This window comes from Macaca nemestrina, chromosome 1, assembly GCF_043159975.1.
Source record: "Macaca nemestrina isolate mMacNem1 chromosome 1, mMacNem.hap1, whole genome shotgun sequence".
Taxonomy (NCBI): Eukaryota; Metazoa; Chordata; class Mammalia; order Primates; family Cercopithecidae; genus Macaca; species Macaca nemestrina.
In genome coordinates, this window is record NC_092125.1 from 157852528 (window position 1) to 157872500 (window position 19973).

Genomic DNA, 19973 nt, shown 5'->3' on the forward strand with positions numbered 1-19973 from the left:
TATTTGTTTACATATCATCTACAGTTACTTTCTTGCTACAATGGCAGAACTGAGTAGTTGTGACAGTGATACGGCCTGCAAAGCCTGAAATATTTATAATTTGGATCTTTACAAAAAAATTTGCCAACCATAATCTCGAACGTTTCACAAATTTTGAAACCAACACTAGTCTAAAGGTCTACAAGTACATCTTATCAACAAAGACAAATCTCATTTTATGTTTGAAAGCTCTCTATTTTACCATGTCAGAAAAAACATTTAGTAAACACAATCTGATTTGAGACCTTTAATCTTAATAGAGCTAGTAAAATAATCTACTGAATAAAAATTGTTTTCCTTTGACTCTTTGTTAAAATTAGGTTTATTGAGGTATAATTTACATGTAGAAAAGTCATCATTTTTATGTATACATTTCTAATAACTCTGACAAATGTATGTGTGTGTAACCACCACCATGCTCAAAATATAGAGTATTTTAGAACCCCAAAAAGTTACCTTGTTCTCCCTTTATAGTCAATTTCCTTATTCTACACCTATCCCCTGGCAACCACTGTGTAATTTTTCTCCATGTAGTTTTTCCTTTTCCAGAACGTGATTTAAGTGAAATAATAGTCTGCTTTCTGTGTCTGACTTTTCACTTAGTATAGTGCTTCTGAGATTCACCCATGTTGCTGCACAATCAATAATTCATTTATTTTACTGCTGAGTAGTATCCCACTGTATGGATGTACCATATATCCATTATCTTTTCACTAGTTGATGGATACCCCCCTCCTCATTTTTAGCAATCATTAATAAAATTGCAATAAACATTTGTATATAGGTCCTATTTTCATTTCTCTTGGGTATTTATCTAAGAGCACTGGTTATGTGATAAGTGTATGTTTGACTTTATAAGAAACTACTAAACTAGCTACATTCCCTCAACTTTTTGTTTTAAAAATTTTCAAACCAATGGAGGAGTTGTAATAGGCATATAAGTACTTATATACCCTACACCTGTAATAGATTCACCAGTTGTTAACATTTTGATACATTTGCTTTATTTTTTCTCTTTCTCTTTGTATATAACTGTTAGTGTTATGCTGAATCATGAGAGGAAGTTGCAGACATAACTCTTAATAAGGAAAAAAATTTGATCTCATTTTTAATAAGCAGAATGAGAAACAGGAGCATTGGAAACAAAGAGCTATAAAGTAATCCTTTAATTTGCTGGTTTTAATAGTCTGCTTCTGAGTTTGAAGAAATGATAACAATAGTTTGACCTAGAAAGAAACCAACATCCCTTTATTTTGTCTTTAAAAGTTGATAAACTAGAATCTTGGACCACCATTCAGATATAATGAGAAAACACCTTACCAGATTCATCCCAAACCCCACAACATTTAAAACCAAAATGCTTCCTGGGCTCATCTCAAACCATGTAATTTCTAAAACATAAAACATTTGAAAACATTAGGTCTCACTCTGTCATCCAGGCTGTAGTGCAGCAACACGAGCATGGCTCACTGCAGCCTTGACTTCCTGGGCTTAGGTGATCATCCCACTTCAGCCTTCCAAGTACCTGGGACTACAGGTGTGTGTCACTACAACTGGCTAATTAAATTTTTTTTTTTTTTTTTGTAGAGGTAAAGTCTCAATATGTTGCCTAGGCTGGTCCTGAACTCCTGGGTTCAAGCAGTTCTCCCAGATCAGCCTCCCAAAGTGCTAGGATTACAATCATGAACCACCAAACCTGGCCTGAAAACATCAAATTTCACAAATTTGTAAATATCCATTTGTTTCAAAAAAGATTTAAGGAGGCTTAAATATACACAACATAATTATCTATATCCCTCACTAGAAAGTAATTTACTTAAGGCCAGGGATTTTTGTCTATTTTGATCCATACTGTATCCCTAATAGCTAGAATACTGTATATGGTATGCACTACATAAATATTTATTGAAGTAGAGATTTTTTTTTTTTAAAGTGAGAACATTAGGCAAAAAGAAAAAAAACTAGAAATAGCAAGATAAAATCAGGAGTGAGTTTACTACTAAAAAAAGTATAAGCTGTTAGGTCCTTTATACTTTCTAAAGATGGGCCATACATTTGGCCAAGTTTGCTAGCAACTACTCCTAAGACAGAAACATGATCTGTTACATAAATAAAAAACAATTTCTTGGGAAAAGCACAACAATTTTTAGTTCTTATATTTTGTTACATACAACAGTATCATCAGTTTTGTCAGGTGCAGTCTACCTTTAATATCTGATTGAAAATATAGCACAATATAGCATCATAAACTACACTGAGTAAGGTCCTAGGATACCTTCATATTGATTTCAATTCTGCCTCTCACTTGGTGACCTTGGTTGGGTGCAGTGGCTCGTGCCTGTAATCCCAGCACTTTAGGGGGCCAAGGTGGGAGGATCACTTGAGCCCAGGAGTCTGAGACCAGGCTGGGCAACACAGCACAACCCTGTGTCTACAAAAAATACAAAAATTAGCCATGTGTGGTGGTGCATGCCAGTAATCCTAGCCACTCAGGAGGCTGAGATGGGATGATTGTCTGAGCCCAGGAGGCAGAGGTTGCAGTGAGCTGAGATCCTGCCACTGCACTCCAGCCTGGGCAACAGAGCGAGATGCTGTCTCAAAAAAAAAAAAAAAAAAAAAAAAAAAAGAAAGAAAATTACTTTATTAACTTCATTTCTTTCCTTCTTTATAAAATTTATAATTTTAAACTCTGAGTTATAAAATTTTAAACTCTTTTCTCTTTAGTCTACTTTAAACGCCGAATTTATCTCCACATATTCAGAATAGAAACCTTTTCAAATATGTTAAATTACCTTTTCTTATTTAAATAAGATTTTCTTGCCTTTCCACATTCAAGGCTATTTGCTATTTTCTACACTCTTTTCAGGCATAGATGTTTTTCTTAGTGTTATATGACCTAGTATAATTTCAATTATGTCACATTGTTTTTATCTGTAAAATGGGCATGATGCCATTTATCCTACCAAAAGGTTGCTGTGAGGATCCAATGGGGAAAAGTGTGGGAAAGTCCTTTGAAATATCCAAAATTCTTATTATTGGTCAGGTAATATAAATGGTAGCTTGATTTTACTTCATTATTCCTCACAGCTGTTATTAGCCTTCTCCACAGGTTAGTACTACTCTTTCAAAATGACTTGAAATGACTGCTCACAAAATCTTCAGTAGTATATAGACTATTTGATCTAATATCATCAAAACACAGTTTATTTTTACTCCAACTTACTACAAACAAATGTTTTCATTAAAGGAAAGTTAAGTAATTTGCAATTTATAATTAAAATAATATTTGGGGCCCTAATAATTGATAAACACTTTACCTTTCTCCCAATCTGAATTCCTGGGGTATCTGCTTCTACAATGAATCCAGTAAAGGCTTTATTAGCAGGAGCTTTAGGATCTGGATCAGAACGTGCCAATAAAAAATACCTAAGAGATACACACAACCGATAATGGTGATAATATCAGCAAATAACACATGGTGACTGCTCTCTCAGTTAATCCTCTTAACAATCCCAATTATTATTACCTACATTTTACAAATGAGGAAATAAACAATCAGGTTTAAAAGAGCTATGGAAGAGATAGTATTTGAGGTCTATGTCTAATAACACAGTAGGCCCTCCCCCATTCCATGGGGTTTCACTTTCTGTGGTTTCAGTTACCCGCAGTACAGTACATATAGGATATTTTGAAAGACAAAGAGGACATTTACATAACTTTTTTTTTTTTTTTTTTTTTTTTTGGACAAGATCTCACTCTGTTGCCCAGGCTGGAGTACAGTGGCATGATCTTGGCTCACTGCAGCCTCGACCTCCCCAGCTCAGGTGATTCTTCCACCTCTTCTGAGTCACTGGTACTATGGGCACGTGCCACCATGCCCAGCTAATTTTATTTTTTGTAGGGATGAAGTCCCATTACCTTGCCCAGGCTGGTCTCAAACTCCTAGACTCAAGGGATCCTCCCACATGGGCCTTCTAAAGTGCTGTGATTACAGGTGTGAGCCACCATGCCTGGCCTAACATTTACATAACTTATTACAATATATTGTTATAGTTCTATTTCATTAGTAGTTGTTGTTAATCTCTTGCCGGGCCCACTTTATCAATTAAACTTTATCATAAGTATATATGTGTAGAAATATAGTATATATAGGCTTTGGTACTTCTGAAGCTTCGGGTATCCACTAGGGGTCCTGGAATGTATCCTGCAAAGATAAGGAGGGACTACAGTATGCTATTTAACTTTGTTTTAGTAGTATGAGTTGTAAGTAAAAATCCCTGGTATAATAATAATGTAATATAACAAGACAGTCTGTGCATGTTGAAACTGGCACTTTTTCTCTCCCAAAACTAATTTTATTCTTTAAGGGGCATGCTATCTTGAAAAGGAGGATAAATAGAGCTGCCTGTGAAAAGGAATAATATAAAACAGAGACCCATATGTTCCAACTACTGTTTCTTTATGCAAGTCAGTGTTTTTGTTATAGCTGAGTTATTATGAATATTTGCTGATTTTTTCCTACAGAAGAATTTCTCAGAAAGATTTTGAAGTGAAACATAAGAAAAAAAATGCAAATATCCAAGCATCTAATTCATGTTCCATATACCCTGGTACATGAAAAATTCTTTTAAAAAGGTATATTCTTCCCTTAACAACACAAACTTATTTTCTTTGCTTAAAACCAATACATTACCACTCATTCTATAGTTTTATTTAATATTAATAGTAACAAAATCATAAAAATTGTTATCTGGTTTCATGTGTTACCTAATTTGCCTTACTATATGAACAGTGAACAGTTGTAATCAGTTATTTCATTCAATTTTGTAAAGATGGGGTCTTGTTATGTTGCCCAAGCTGGTCTTGAACTCCTGGGCTCAAGCAATCTTCCTGCCTCAGCCTCCAAAAGTGCTGGGATTGCAGATGTGAGTCACTGCACCTGACTAATCCGTTTTTAAAATTACAAAAACTTCAAACTGCATTGTTCAATTTCTCTCAACTTGTTAAATTTTAAGTTTCTTCATTCTTTATTAGTTGCTGGTATTACCAGGAATTGCTTAAAGGTAAAGATATAGCACTCCATAATACTGAACATATTTAGGATGCTCATAAGGAATTGATTGATATGTTTAAACTAAATAACTTTTTAGCAGGTTCATTCTGAAAAAATGATGTTTTATTTGCTAGAAAACTGTACTATATGGCACACAAATATATTGAATCAGAATTTTTACAAAAAGAGACAGGCCATTTAGTACATTATTCTAATCAATAAAAAGTTATTCTAGAAACTCTCTATATACTTGTAGTGATGGGTAAATACAGTATTTCCCATGACAACTTAACAGCACTGCTGCTGGAAAACTTGTCCTTAGATTAAGCTAAATTCTACATTTTTCTTTTCTTTTTTATTATTATACTTTATGTTCTAGGGTACATGTGCACAACGTGCAGGTTTGTGACATATGTATACATGTGCCATGTTTGTGTGCTGCACCCATTAACTCGTCATTTACATTAGGTATATCTCCTAAGGCTATCCCTCCCCCTTCCCAATTCTACATTTTTCTAACTTTCACCCATCAATTCTAAGCTGGCATCCTGAAGTAAACACATAAGCCTGATCATCTTTCTGTGTAATAATATTTGAAAAACTTCAAGATTCTTCCAAAGTAACCAAGGCTCTGCTTTTCAGAACATGTTTCGTAGGCTCCTCCCAATGTAAGACACTTACCTGCTTCTAGATTTAGTCAATTTTTTCAATATATGTTTAATGTGTTGCCCAGAACTGTCACCATTTTTTTCTCTCCTATTTGATGTTGTACTTCTATTACTTTGGCTTAAAATTACATTAGTTTTTTAAAGGCTCATACTATTGATTCCTATTGAACTTAAGAGTTACTTATTGAATTTTCCTCATCTTTTATCAACAAATAATCAAGTGTTTTTCTTTAATATTTTATATTTATACAAATTATGTTTGATCCTTTGCTGACCTCCATATTATTTTTTTGACCATATATTAGAAATTTCCAGATTTTATTAAAGTCAAATTCTGCCTTCTCTAATGGATAACCTGTTTTAAGACTGCTTCTGTTTATTTCTGACAATTGGAGACAGGCACTATACCAAAGGTTTTCCTTTTTCCTTAGAGTCTTAGGATTCCAAGAATGGCTGGTATAGGAGATGAGGAGTGGAGATAATAAGCCAAGTAGATACAGTGCTAGCCTTCCTAATCAGATTCAAACAGAGCATGCATTTGTATTTTATTTTACACATTAAACTTCTGAGAGTTAATTTGAAAAATAGTGCAGGGGCTTAAAAATAGTTTTTGAAAATCACCTGTTTATCATCTCCTATAGACCTTCCAGTTCCACAGACATACCTTAACTGTAGTGGTTTAAAAATATACAGAAAGAAGAAAGAGAGATTTGAAGATAAAACAATTAAGAAAAAATATACAAAGATGTTTTGAACAACATACCAACTAGCTTTTCCTCCATTGGTTATCCACATCTTCTGACCATTAATAATATACTCATCTCCTTTCTTTTCTGCTTTGGTCTTTATACCAGCTACATCAGAGCCTGCTCCAGGTTCTGTTACACAATAAGCCTTGAATATATAAAAACAAGAGAAATGAAATTAAATGTTAGTGATTAAATTTTGAATGTTTGGAAACAGGATTGTTTTATTTTTTTAAGCTGTATTTTAAATATTTTTAAATATCTAAACTTAAAATGTTCTTAGAAAATCAAATAAACCATTCAAATGTCAAAACTTTTCTGTTTTGTTTGTAAGAGGCAGGGTCTCGCTCTGTTGCCCAGGCTGGAACACAGAGGCTCAATGCAGTCTCAGCTTCCTGGACTCAGGAAATTCTCCCGCCTCAGCCTCCTGTGTACCGCCTCAGCCTCCTGTGTATAATAGCTGGGACTGCAGGCACACACCACCATGCCTGGCTAATTTTAAATTTTTTGTAGAGATATAGTCTCACTATATTGCCTAGGCTGGTCTCAACTTCCTGGTCTCAAGCAATCCTCTGTGTCAGCCTCCCAAAGTGCTGGGACTACAGGCACAAGTCACAGTGCCTGGCCTAAAAACATTTAATATATAATTAAAATTAGGCATAAGTATATCAACAAATCATATATTTAACAAAAAAGTGAAAATGTTAGATAGCTTCAAACAAGTTCATTAAATTCAATTTCACATGTATGCATTCATGCAAACATTTATTGAGTATCTACTATGTACCACGATATAAACTAGGATATGGGGAAACCAGAGGTAAAGGACATTCAGTCCTAGAGATTTTCACAATGTAACAGTGGAGATAAATAACTATACTGCAACTCTATGTGTGAAAGTCACAGATAAGAGGCTTGAGAAACTAGCTTCCCAGGGGAGAGGATTTTTAAATTAAGTCTCAAAAAGGAAAATGGCTTCTTTGGGAGGAGGGATAAAGAGGAGGAATATGCATTCCAGGTACAAGTAATGGGATATGCTATGATACGAAGATAAGAAACAGGGTTACCCAGTGTTTGTAATGCTGAAAATACCAGAGCTCCACAGTATGTAAATTCTGTGCATGTAAGGGAATGGTAAGACATGAGTCTGGAAAGAAAGGAATGAAATGGTTGACAAGAATCTTTTATATCACATTAGAAATTTAAAATTTTATCTGAGGGGAGCCTCTTAAGGCTCTTAAACAGAGGAATGACAAGACACAAGCAGTAATGGATAAAAGGGGGTGGTAGAAGGCAAGTATTAGTGCAAGTTAATTCAAGAGTGGCAGGTACTGTGGATACTAAAGAAACAAGTTCCTTGCCCTTAAGGTACTTACAGTCCAAAGAAGAAAGAAATTGGGCTGAGCATAGTGGCCCCTGCCTGTAATCCTAGCATTCTGTGAGGCTGAGATGGGAGGATCACTTGAGACCAGGAGTTGAAGACCAGCCTGATCAACATAGCGAGAACCCATGTCGATTTACTTTTTAAAAATATACAGCAAAAAAGAAACTATAAACATTTTATTTTAATTCAAAATAGTAAGTGTATATAGGCGCATTGTAAATGATTACTTAGGGCCAGGCATGGTGGGTCAGGCTTCAGGCTTGTAATTCCAGCACTTTGGGAGGCCGAGACAGGTGGATCACTTGAGGTCAGGAGTTTGAGACCAGCCTGGCCAACATGGTAAAACCCTGTCTCTACTAAAAATACAAAACCTTAGCTAGGCGTGGTGGCGGGTGCCTGGCTAATCCCAGCTTCTTGGGAGGCTGAGGAAGAAGAATTACTTGAACCTGGGAGGTGAGCCGAGATGGTGCCACTGCACTCCAGCCTACAAGACAGAGTGCAACTCCATTTCAGAAAAAAAAAAAAATAAATAAATAAATAAATAATAATAACTACACTCGGCTGGGCTTGGTGGCTCACACTTGCAATCCCAGCACTTTGGGAGGCCAAGGTGGGCAGATCATAAGGTCAGGAGATACAGACCATCCTGGCTAACACAGTGAAATCTCACCTCTACTAAAAATACAAAAAATTAGCCAGGCGTGGTGGCACACACCTGTAGTCCCAGCTACTTGGGAGGCTGAGGCAGGAGAATCGCTTGAACCCAGGAGGCAGAGGTTGCAGTGAGCCAAGATTGCACCACTGCACTCCAACCTGGGGAACAGAGCAAGACTCCATCTCAAAAAGTAAATAAATAAAAATAACTTACTCAAACATCTGAAAGCCAATATAGCCAAGAGAAAACTACAGTGAAATCACTCTAACATTTATTGAACACCTATTATAGTATGAACTGGTAAAATTATTTTAAAAAATGACAGGTTCTGTGCTTCAGCATCATGTAATCTAAAATATTTGTCTAATGATAACAGATGCTCGCAAATGATGCTGCTTCAGAAGGTGTTGATTCCCAGGCACCTGAGGTATAAAAACATGTCAGCTAGATGGCTTTTGACAGGGATTCTGTAGAAGGGATTCAGGTGTCACTCAAGTTAACTGAACTAGATTACTCCACTACCTGGAGATTTGATGATGTATTCAGCATCATAACAAAATAAAGAGTTGTCCATAAAAGATGCCCCTTTTAAGTACCAAAATTTTGCTTTAAACAACTTTAAGGTATTTTTTTCCCTGAAATATGACATTAGACATCTTTCTGTTTCATAATACAGTGAAGTTTTTAAAGTTTGTGAAGTAAATGGGCCTGTTTTTTTCTATACAAAATGGCTTGTCACTACTGGTTCTTCGGAGTTGTCTTCTTTTTCTTTTTCTTTTTTGTTTTATATATATATATTTTTTATATATTGTTATATATAATTATACATAATATAGTATATTCCATAGTAATATACATATATAGTATATATACTACATACAGTATATATATTATACATATAATTTATACAATGTATAAATTATATATTGTGTATATATAATACAACATAATTTATATATTTATAATTATATAATTATATATAACTATAATATGTAAAATATATAATTATATATAATATATAGTTTATTATATATTGTATATATAGTATATGTATATTATATTATATATAGCATATATTATACAATATAACATATTGTATTTATAACACTATGTAATACTATATATTACATATACAATATATAGCATTAATATATAATATATACTAATACTATATATTATAGTATTACTATATAACATATATTATACACTATGTTACATATTATACAATATATTATATAATGTATATTTTAGATACATAATATATAGTATATATAACATATACTATATATTATATATATACTGGTGGCAGAGTCTCTCAACGTCCAGGCTGGTCTTGAACTCCTGGCCTCAAGCAGTCTTCCTGCCTTGGCTTCCCAAAGTGTTAGGATTATAGACATGAGCCACCATGCCTGGCCTGTTCTTGGCTTCTTATTTGATCATTTTTTAAAAAAATTTTTTTCTGTATTATTTTTTACCATAACATTATTTTCTAAAGTAAAAACCCAAGGAGTTTAAACATTCAACAGTATAGAACAGTGAAATAATTTATAGCATATCCATTAGATAGCAAATTATGCAGTACTGTTACAGCATGTAAAAAGAAGGAAGGCATAAGAAAATGTTCACGTTGTTAAATAAAGAAGTACATAAAACTACATGTATATAATAGGGCGCTAACTGTTACAAACACAATTACATATCTAAAAATCTGGTAGGCACTACAATAAGGAAGTAATAATAATTAACTCCATATCTGAGGGATAACAGACATTTTTGTTCTACTTTAAACATTTCTAAATTTCTATACTCGGTATTTTATAATCAGAAAAGTTATAAAATTTTAATTTTTTAAAAGTTTGCCTTTGGCATCCACGAGTTTTGGAATTCAACCAACTGTGGATCAAAACCCACAGATACGAAGGGCTAACTGTACATTTTGTATAAGGGACTTGGCAACCAAAAATATTGATGTGGAGTACAACAGGTCCTAAACTATTCCCTCATGGATATGGAGAGCTGACTATATTCTACAGGAGAACAATCTAGATGTTTCACACAGTTCTTATAGACAATAGTGAGAATGTTTAGCTAAACTCTCAATTGTTTAAAAAAATTGCAAATTTCCTAGCAAATATGTACAAATGCCTTTATTAAACAGTTTGCTTGAAATTTAGGTATCTGAAATAAAAATCATTTATTTTCAAGTATTATTTTCTGTTAAGATGAATTCTCATTATTTGCTCAAAACTAATAAATCTACTGTATTTCAGTATAACAACCACACCTTAGATTGAAATATGTTTGAGTAAACAAGAAGTAAAAATTCTTAGGTAAACAACAGTTTAAGAATAGAGCCTGTGTGTGTGTGTGCGTGTGTGTGTGTGTGCGCGCAACCTTTTTAAAAAAATCTAATTTAAAAATTTGTTGAGTTGTTTTCAGAGGTTTAAATAAACTCTACAACTATTCTTCCCAAGTCATTCAGTCATTCAACAAATACGTTGCTCTTACTTCAGTTGCAGGTTCACATTAATTTTATTTATTTATTTATTTATTTAGAGACAGAGTCTCACTGTGTTGCCCAGGCTGGTCTTGAACTCCTGGGCTCAAGCAATTCTGCCTTAGCCTCTCAAAGTGTTGAGATTACAGGTGTGAGCCACTATGCCCAGCCCACATTAACTGCTTTTTTTTTTGAGACAGAGTCTCACTCTGTTGCCCAGGCTGGAGTGCAGTGTTGCCATCTTTACTTAGCAACCTCTGCCTCCTGGGTTCAAGAGATTCTCATGCCTCAGCCTCCCGAGTAGCTGACAAGCGCCACCTCATCCAGCTAATTTTTGTATTTTTAGTAGAGATGGGGTTTCTCCATTGTGGCTACGCTGGTCTCAAACTCCTGACCTCAGGTGATCCACCTGCCTCCCACTCTCAAAGTGCTGGGATTACAGGCGTGAGCCCCCACGACCAACCAACATTAATTTTTTACTAATTCAAAACACTACTAGTTCAAACACACATTGCCCTACATTCAATCTGAACTTCCTGACACAATGACTCAGTTCTTGAAGTGTAGAATGCTCCATTAAATAGATCTCTCTCTCCTGAAGTAAGGGATTATTATGACACTTTTTGACATCCCAAAGACATCACAAGTAGATCTCTCTTCTCCTGGAAATAAGCAAGGAAATTATGATGACTTTTTTTTTTTTTTTTTTTTTGAGATAGTCTCACTCACTCTGTCGCCCAGGCAGCAGTGCAGTGGTGTGATCTCTGCTCACTGCAACCTCCATCTTCCAGGTTCAAGTGATTCTCATGCCTCAGCCTCCTGAGTAGTTAGGATTATAGGCAAGCACTGCCACACCTGGTTAATTTTTGTATTTTCAGTAGAGACGGGGTTTCACCATGTTAGCCAGGCTGAACTCCTAGCCTCAAGTAATCTGCCCCCCCTCAGCCTCCCAAAATGCTGGGATTACAGGTATGAGCCACAGCCCTCGGCCTGTTATGACACTTTCTTGGCATCCTCGAAACATCATTGCAATAATACGTCGCTAACATTTGTTTCAATGGTATATCTCCCAGTATATACATATAGACTGAAAAGGAGAAATAGCACCTTTGTTCCCTTAAGTGTGAAATAAAGTAGCAGCTACACATACTCACACACATCAACGGCTCCTCAGTCATTCTCCCCAAATACTTCTTCTTTTGTTGCTCATTTCCAGCAATAATAATAGGCATTTGCTACCGAAAAAAATTGACATTAAAAAATCAAGTCATTTTTATTGGATATGTAAATTCAGAGACGTTATAATTCAAAATGAAAAAAGAACTACTTTTCACCTAAGAGGTAAGTCCAAAGAACTGGCCTATACCTTGCCTCTAAGTTAGAATGAGGAAATAAATATGCTAATCTAAGTATTTTCATAAAATTAGGTTATATGTAGGACCTGTGGCATTATAATCTGTGAAAATCTACTACACTAAAATGCACAAATAAAAAATTATATTTAGAATATATGACACGGTATATATGATCAGACCTAAGAACTACTTGTTAGACTGGATGCAATGGCTCAAGCCTGTAATCACAGCACTTTGGGAGGCCAAGGCGGGTGAATTATGAGATCAAGAGATGGAGACCATTCTGACCAACATGGTGACACCCCATCTCTACTAGAATTCCAAAAAAAAAAAAAAAAAATTGCCGGGCATGGTGGTGGGCGCCTGTAGTCCCAGCTACTCGAGAGGCTGAGACAGGAGAATGGCATGAACCCGGGAGGTGGAGCTTCCAGTGAGCCGAGATCACGCCACTGCACTCCAGCCTGGGCAACACAGCGAGACTCTGTCTCAAACAAAACAAAACAAAACAAGGCGAGGTTCCAAGATGGCCAAATAGGAACAGCTCCAGTCTACAGCTCCCAGCGTGAGTGATGCAGAAGATGGGTGATTTCTGCATTTCCAACTGAGGTACTGGGTTCATCTCACTGGGGCTTGTTGGACAGTGGGTGCAGCCCATGGACTGTGAGCCAAAGCAGGGTGAGGTATTGCCTCAACCAGGAAGTGCAAAGGGTCGGGGAATTCCCTTTCCTAGCCAAGGGAAGCCGTGACAGACTGAACCTGGAAAATTGGGTCACTCTCACCCTAATACTGTTCTTTCTCAAAGGTCTTAGCTAACAGCATGCCAGGAGATTATATCCCGAACCTGGCTTGGAGGGTCCATGCCCACAGAGCCTTGCTAACTGCTAGCACAGCAATCTGAGATCAAACTGCAATGTAGCAGCGAGGCTGGGGGAGGGGCGCCCGCCATTGCTGAGGCTTGAGTAGGTAAACAAAGAGGCCGGGAAAGGGAAGCTGCATCTCAGTGGAACCCACCGCAGTTCAAGAAGGCCTGCCCGCCTCTGTAGACTCCACCTCTGGGGGCAGGGCATAGCTGAACAAAAGGCAGCAGAAATTTCTGCAGACTTAAACGTCCTTGTCTGACAGCTTTCAACAGAGTAGTGGTCCTACCAGCATAGATTTTGAGATCTGAGAACTGACTGACTGCCTCCTCAAGTGGAGCCAACTGGGAGGCACCTCCCAGTAGGGGCCGACTGACACCTCATATGGCTGGGTGCCCCTATGAGATGAAGCTTCCAGAGGAATGATCAGGCAGCAACATTTGCTGTTCTACAATATTTGTGGTTCTGCAGCCTCCGCTGGTGATACCGAGGCAAACAGGATCTGGAGTGGACTTCCAGCAAATTCCAACAGACCTGCAGCTGAGGGTCCAGACCAATAGAAGGAAAGCTAACAGACAGAGAGGACATCCACACCAAAACCCCATCTGTATGTCACCATCATCAAAGACCAAAGTTAGATAAAAGCCCAAAGATGGGGAGAAACCACAGCAGAAAAGCTGAAAACTCTAAAACTCAGAGTGCCTCTTCTCCTCCAAAGGAACGCAGCTCCTCACCAAAAACGGAACAAAGCTAGATGGAGAATTACTTTGACGAGTTGAGAGAAGAAGGCTTCAGAAGATTGGTAATAACAAACTACTCTGAGCTAAAGAAGGATGTTTGAACCCAACACAAAGAAGCTAAAAACCTTGAAAAAAGATTAGATGAATGGTTAACTAGAATAAACAGCATAGAGAAGACTTTAAATGACCTGATGGAGTTGAAAACCATGGCATGAGAAGTACGTGATGCACATACAAGCTTCAGTAGCTGATTTGATCAAGTGGAAGAAAAGGTATCAGTGATTGAAGATCAAATGAATGAAATGAAGTGAGAAGAGAAGTTTAGAGAAAAAGAGTAAAAAGAAATGAACAAAGCCTCCAAGAAATATGGGACTATGTGAAAAGACCAAATCTACGTCTGATTGGTGTACCTGAAAGTGATGGGGAGAACAGAATGGAACCAAGTTGGAAAATACTCTTCAGGATATTATCCAGGAGAACTTCCCCAACCTAGCAAGGCAGGAAAACATTCAAATTCAGGAAATACAGAGAACACCACAAATATATTCCTCAAGAAGAGCAACTCTAAGACACATAATTGTCAGATTCACCAAGGTCGAAATGAAGGGAAAAATGTTAAGTGCAGCCAGAGAGAAAGGTCGGGTTACCTACAAAGGGAAGACCATCAGACTAACAGTGGATCTCTCAGCAGAAACCCTACAAGCCAGAAGAGATTGGGGGCCAATATTCAATATTCTTAAAGAAAAGAATTTTCAACCCAGAATTTCATAGCCAGCCAAACTAAGCTTCATAAGTGAAGGAGAAATAAAATCCCTTACAGACAAGCAAATGCTGAGAGATTCTGTCACCACCAGGCCTGCCTTACAAGAGCTCCTTAAGGAAGCACTAAACACAAACCCTTCAAAAAAATCAATGAATACAGGAGCTGATTTTTTTGAAAAGATCAACAAAATTGATAGAATGCTAGTAAGACTAATAAAAGGAAAAGAGAGAAGAATCAAATAGATGCAATAAAAAATGATGAAGGGGATATCACCACCGACCCCACAGAGATACAAACTACCATCGGAGAATACTATAAACACTTCTTCCCAAATAAACTAGAAAATCTAGAAGAAATGGATAAATTCCTGAACACATTCACCCTCCCAAAACTAAACCAGGAAGAAGTTGAATCCCTGAATATACCAACAACAGGCTCTGAAATTGAGGCAATAATTAATAGCCTGCCAACCAAAAAAAGTCCAGGACCAGATGGATTCACAGCCAAATTCTACCAGAGGTACAAAGAGGAGCTGGTACTATTCCTTCTGAAACTATTCCAATCAATACAAAAAGAGGAAACCCTGTCTAACTCATTTTATAAGACCAGTATCATCCTGATAGTAAAGACTGGCAGAGACACAACAAAAAAACAGAATTTTAGACCAATACTCCTGATGAACATTGATGCAAAAATCCTCAAGAAAATACTGGCAAACCGAATCCAGCAGCACATCAAAAAGCTTATCCACCATGATTAAGTCGGCTTCATCCCTGGGATGCAAGGCTGGTTTAACATACATGAATCAATAAATGTAATCCATCGTATAAACAGAACCAAAGACAAAAACCACATGATTATCTCAATAGATGCAGAAAAGGCCTTCAACAAAATTCAACAGCCCTTCATGCTAAAAACTCTCAATAAATTAGGTATTGATGGAACGTATCTCAAAATAATAAGAGATATTTATGACAAACCCACAGCCAATATCATACTGAATGGGCAAAAACTGGAAGCATTCCCTTTGAAAACTGGCACAAGACAGGGATGCCCTCTCTCACCACTCCTATTCAACATAGTGTTGGAAATTCTGGCCAAAGCAATAAGGCAGGAGAAAGAAATAAAGGGTATTCAATTAGGAAAAGAGGAAGTCAAATTGTCCCTGTTTGCAGATGACATGGTTGTATATTTAGAAAACCCCATCATCTCAGCCCCAATCTCCTTAAGCTGATAAGCAACTTCAGCAAAGTCTCAGGATAAAAAAATCAATGTGCAAAAGTCACAAGCATTCCTATACACCAATAACAGACAGAGAGCCAAATCATTAATGAACTCCCATTCCCAATTGCTACAAAAAGAATAAAATACCTAGGAATCCAACTTACAAGGGATGTGAAGGACCTCTTCAAGGGAAACTAGAAACGACTGCTCAACGAAATAAAAGAGGACACAAAGAAATGTAAGAACATTCCATGCTTATGGATAGGAAGAATCAATATTGTGAAAATGGCCATACTGCCCAAGGTAATTTATAGATTCAATGCCATCCCCATCAAGCTACCAACGAGTTTCTTCACAGAATTAAGAAACTACTTTAAAGTTCATATGGAACCAAAAAAGAGCCTGCATTGCCAAGACAATCCTAAGCCAAAAGAACAAAACTGCAGGCATCACGCTACCTGACTTCAACCTATACTACAAGGCTACAGTAAACAAAACAGCATGGTACTGGTACCAAAACAGAGATATAGACCAATGGGACAGAATACAGCCCTCGGAAATAATACCACACATCTACAACCATCTGATCTTTGACAAACCTGACATAAACAAGAAACAGGAAACCTGACAAAAGCAAGAAACCTGACAAAAACAGGAAACAACCGGTGCTGGAGAGGATGTGGAGAAATAGTAATACTTTTACACTGTTGGTGGGACTGTAAACAAGAAATGGGGAAAGGATTCCCTATTTAATAAATGATGTTGGGAAAACTGGCTAACCATATGTAGAAAGCTGAAATTGGATACCTTCCTTACACCTTATACAAAAATTAATTCAAGATGGATTAAAGACTTTAATGTCTGACCTAAAACCATAAAAACCCCAGAAGAAAACCTAGGCAATACCATTCAGGACATAGGCATGGGCAAGGACTTCATGACTAAAATACCAAAAGCAATGGCAACAAAAGCCAAAATTGACAAATGGGATCTAATTAAACTAAAGAGCTTCTGCACAGCAAAAGAAACTATCATCAGAGTGAACAGGCAACCTACAGAATAGGAGAAAATTTTTGCAATCTACCCATCTGACAAAGGGCTAATATCCTGAATCTACAAAGAACTTAAACAAATTTACAAGAAAAAAATCAAACAACGCCATCAAAAATTGAGCAAAGTATAAATACAAACACTTCTCAGAAGAAGATATTTATGCAGTCAACAGACACATGAAAAAATGCTCATCATCACTGGTCGTTAGAGAAATGAAAATTAAAACCACAATGAGATACCATCTCACAGCAGTTAGAATGGCAATCATCAAAAAGTCAGGAAACAACAGGTGCTGGTGAGGATGTGGAGAAATAGGAACACTTTTACACTGTTGGTGGGACTGTAAACTAGTTCAACCATTGTGGAAGACAGTGTGGTGATTCTTCAAGGATCTAGAACTAGAAATACCATTTGACCCAGCCATTCCATTTCTGGGTATATACCCAAAAGATTATAAATAATGCTACTATAAAGACACATGCACACATATGTTTATCACACATATGTTTATCACACTAATCACAATATCAAAGACTTGGAACCAACCCAAATGTCCATCAATGATAGACTGGATTAAGAAAATGTGGCACATATACCCATGGAATACTATGCAGCCATAAAAAAGGATGAGTTCGTGTCCTTTGTAGGGACATGGATGAAGCTGGAAACCATCACTCTGAGCAAACTATCACAAGGACAGAACACCAAACACTGCATGTTCTCACTCGTAGGTGGGAACTGAACAATGAGAACACTTGGACACAGGAAGGGGAACATCACACACCAGGGCCTGTCGTGGGGTGGTGGTAGGAGGGACGGATAGCATTAGGATATATACCTAATGTAAATGACGAGTTAATGGGTGCAGCACACAAACATGGCACATATATACATACATATGTAATAAAACTGCATGTTGTGCACATGTACCCTAGAACTTAAAGTATAATAATAATAAAAAAAAATTGCTTGCTAAATTTCAGTACTGCCAGTAGTGGCAGCAAGCCATCCCAATCCTGTTCCTGAATGCTGAATTTAGCCCTTGGCTTTACCTAAGAATTGCCACTGACGCTGCAGCCAAAGTATACAGTTTCTCCAGAAGGACTGTCAGAAGTCCAAATACTAGAGACAACAAGCAGAGTGATCAAGCCTTGAAATCAGAACTCCAGGCTTCAATGTTGAATCTTGTGTTCCTCTTTAAAGAAAACTGTGTTTACCCACTAACCTTACCTAGTAGTAACTGACTCTGCTTTTTTCTTCTAAAAATCCAGCTTCTTCAGGAGTAACTATCTCATTAACAAGAGCTCACAGTTAGGTAGTTAATTTTCTAAGTCACTTACCCCCAAAGAATTTCCTTCAATAGCAGTCTGAACCCCTGTACATCCATAAGCCAATTCTTCACTTATTAAACAAGCATCAAAAGTTCCCAGTCCAAGACCTCCTACAGTATCAAAATGTTTTAACACATTATAATATGTAGCACATCACAATAGAAATAAAGGTAAACTATTTTAATTGCTTTCAGTATGACCAAAATTTGTTTTAAAAGGAAATTTGCAATATAATATCTACACGTGTTCTGGCTGGCACAAGAAGAAATTATACTTTTCTAAAGTAAGTTCTAAAATTTTCAAAAAATTATTTTACTATTTGTAATTTGAACCTATATTCCTGTTCTAACTTTATTGTGTTAAAACTCAATTCAACTCAAACTAGGTCTGAGGAAAAGAATGATAGTTCACAAAAAAGACTCAATAAAATGTAATATAGAAAATAGGAATAAAATGCAACAAATTGACCAACTCTAGAAACAGAAGTTACTGAGGTTTAGGTGCAAATTAAGGTTGGAACCATTTAGAAGAAGGAAAAATGCATCTAAGTATAGAGTACAAGCTTCCAAAAGTGGGCAAACACTGTAGTCTGAGCAGGATGACAAAGCTAGAAAGTCATTTAATGGCAAGAAATATTTGAAAACAATGACTGAGTAGAGTTCCACAATTTTTCTTACTCATATGCATTCTAGTATTAAAAATATAAAGAAAGCTCACCACAATTCTCTGGAATGTGCAGATTCATTAAACCAAGTTCCCAGGCTCTTCTAATTAGGGGGACCGGATACTAGAAGAAAAAGAAAAGAACTGAATTAAAATATATTTTGATATCCAAACAGTTTGATTACATAATCTTGTAAAAAATGTAAAAGATTTTTCCCTCTTTAAAATGTATACACCTACTTCACCAGTTTTATCATATTCTGCAGCCACTGGGATGATTTCCTCTCTGGCAAATTTACGAGCAGTAGCTTGAAATTCTTTCTGCTGTTCAGTGAACTCTAAGGGAAAGTTATTTAGAAAAGATTAAAACTGGATAACAAGTTAAGGAAAAATGTCCCATGAAGTCAGTATGTAGAAATGTGTATTTACTGTGGGGACTTAAATCCTTGATTAATCAGAAAAGTCAGACTACAGTGCATTTTTTGACTAATCAAGAGTTCACTACACAATATAAATAAACCTATGTCAACACAAATGCTAAAGGAAATAGGTGAGATTTCTAACTTTTACAAATGAGTAACAGATATTAACCTGTAGAGCTCAAGTGAGTTTTTCTTTTCCAATTGGTGATATAACAAATGTTTAACTTATTATTAGTTCCTAAGCCAATTTATCAAATGTTTACTGACACTGAAGGGAAACTAATATGCAAGACATCTCCCTGATGACAAGAATCAATCTAACGAAATAAATGAAACACATTCAGTGACATAAAGCAATACAACTTATTTCAAAGTGTCATATAAGAATATCATCGTCATGATTTTAATTTTACCTTTTTTTTTTTCTTTTTGAGACAGTCTCATTTTGTCACTCAGGCTGGAGTGCAGTGGTACAATTATGACTCACTGTAGCCTCGACCTCCTGGCCTCAAATGATCTTCCC

At 36.4% G+C, this 19973-nt stretch overlaps 1 protein-coding gene across 1 annotated transcript in view; it reads right to left on the reverse strand.

The window, feature by feature from the left end:
- Window positions 1-19973, reverse strand: part of LOC105482658 (acyl-CoA dehydrogenase medium chain) — a 41949-nt gene that overhangs the window by 14566 nt on the left and 7410 nt on the right. Inside the window, exons 3-8 of the mRNA XM_011742871.3 lie at window positions 19269-19366; window positions 19083-19152; window positions 18375-18475; window positions 12197-12277; window positions 6524-6654; window positions 3357-3465 (exon numbers count right to left, since the gene is read on the reverse strand). Coding sequence (XP_011741173.2) covers window positions 3357-3465; window positions 6524-6654; window positions 12197-12277; window positions 18375-18475; window positions 19083-19152; window positions 19269-19366 — 590 coding nt within the window. The remainder of the gene's footprint in view (window positions 1-3356; window positions 3466-6523; window positions 6655-12196; window positions 12278-18374; window positions 18476-19082; window positions 19153-19268; window positions 19367-19973) is intronic.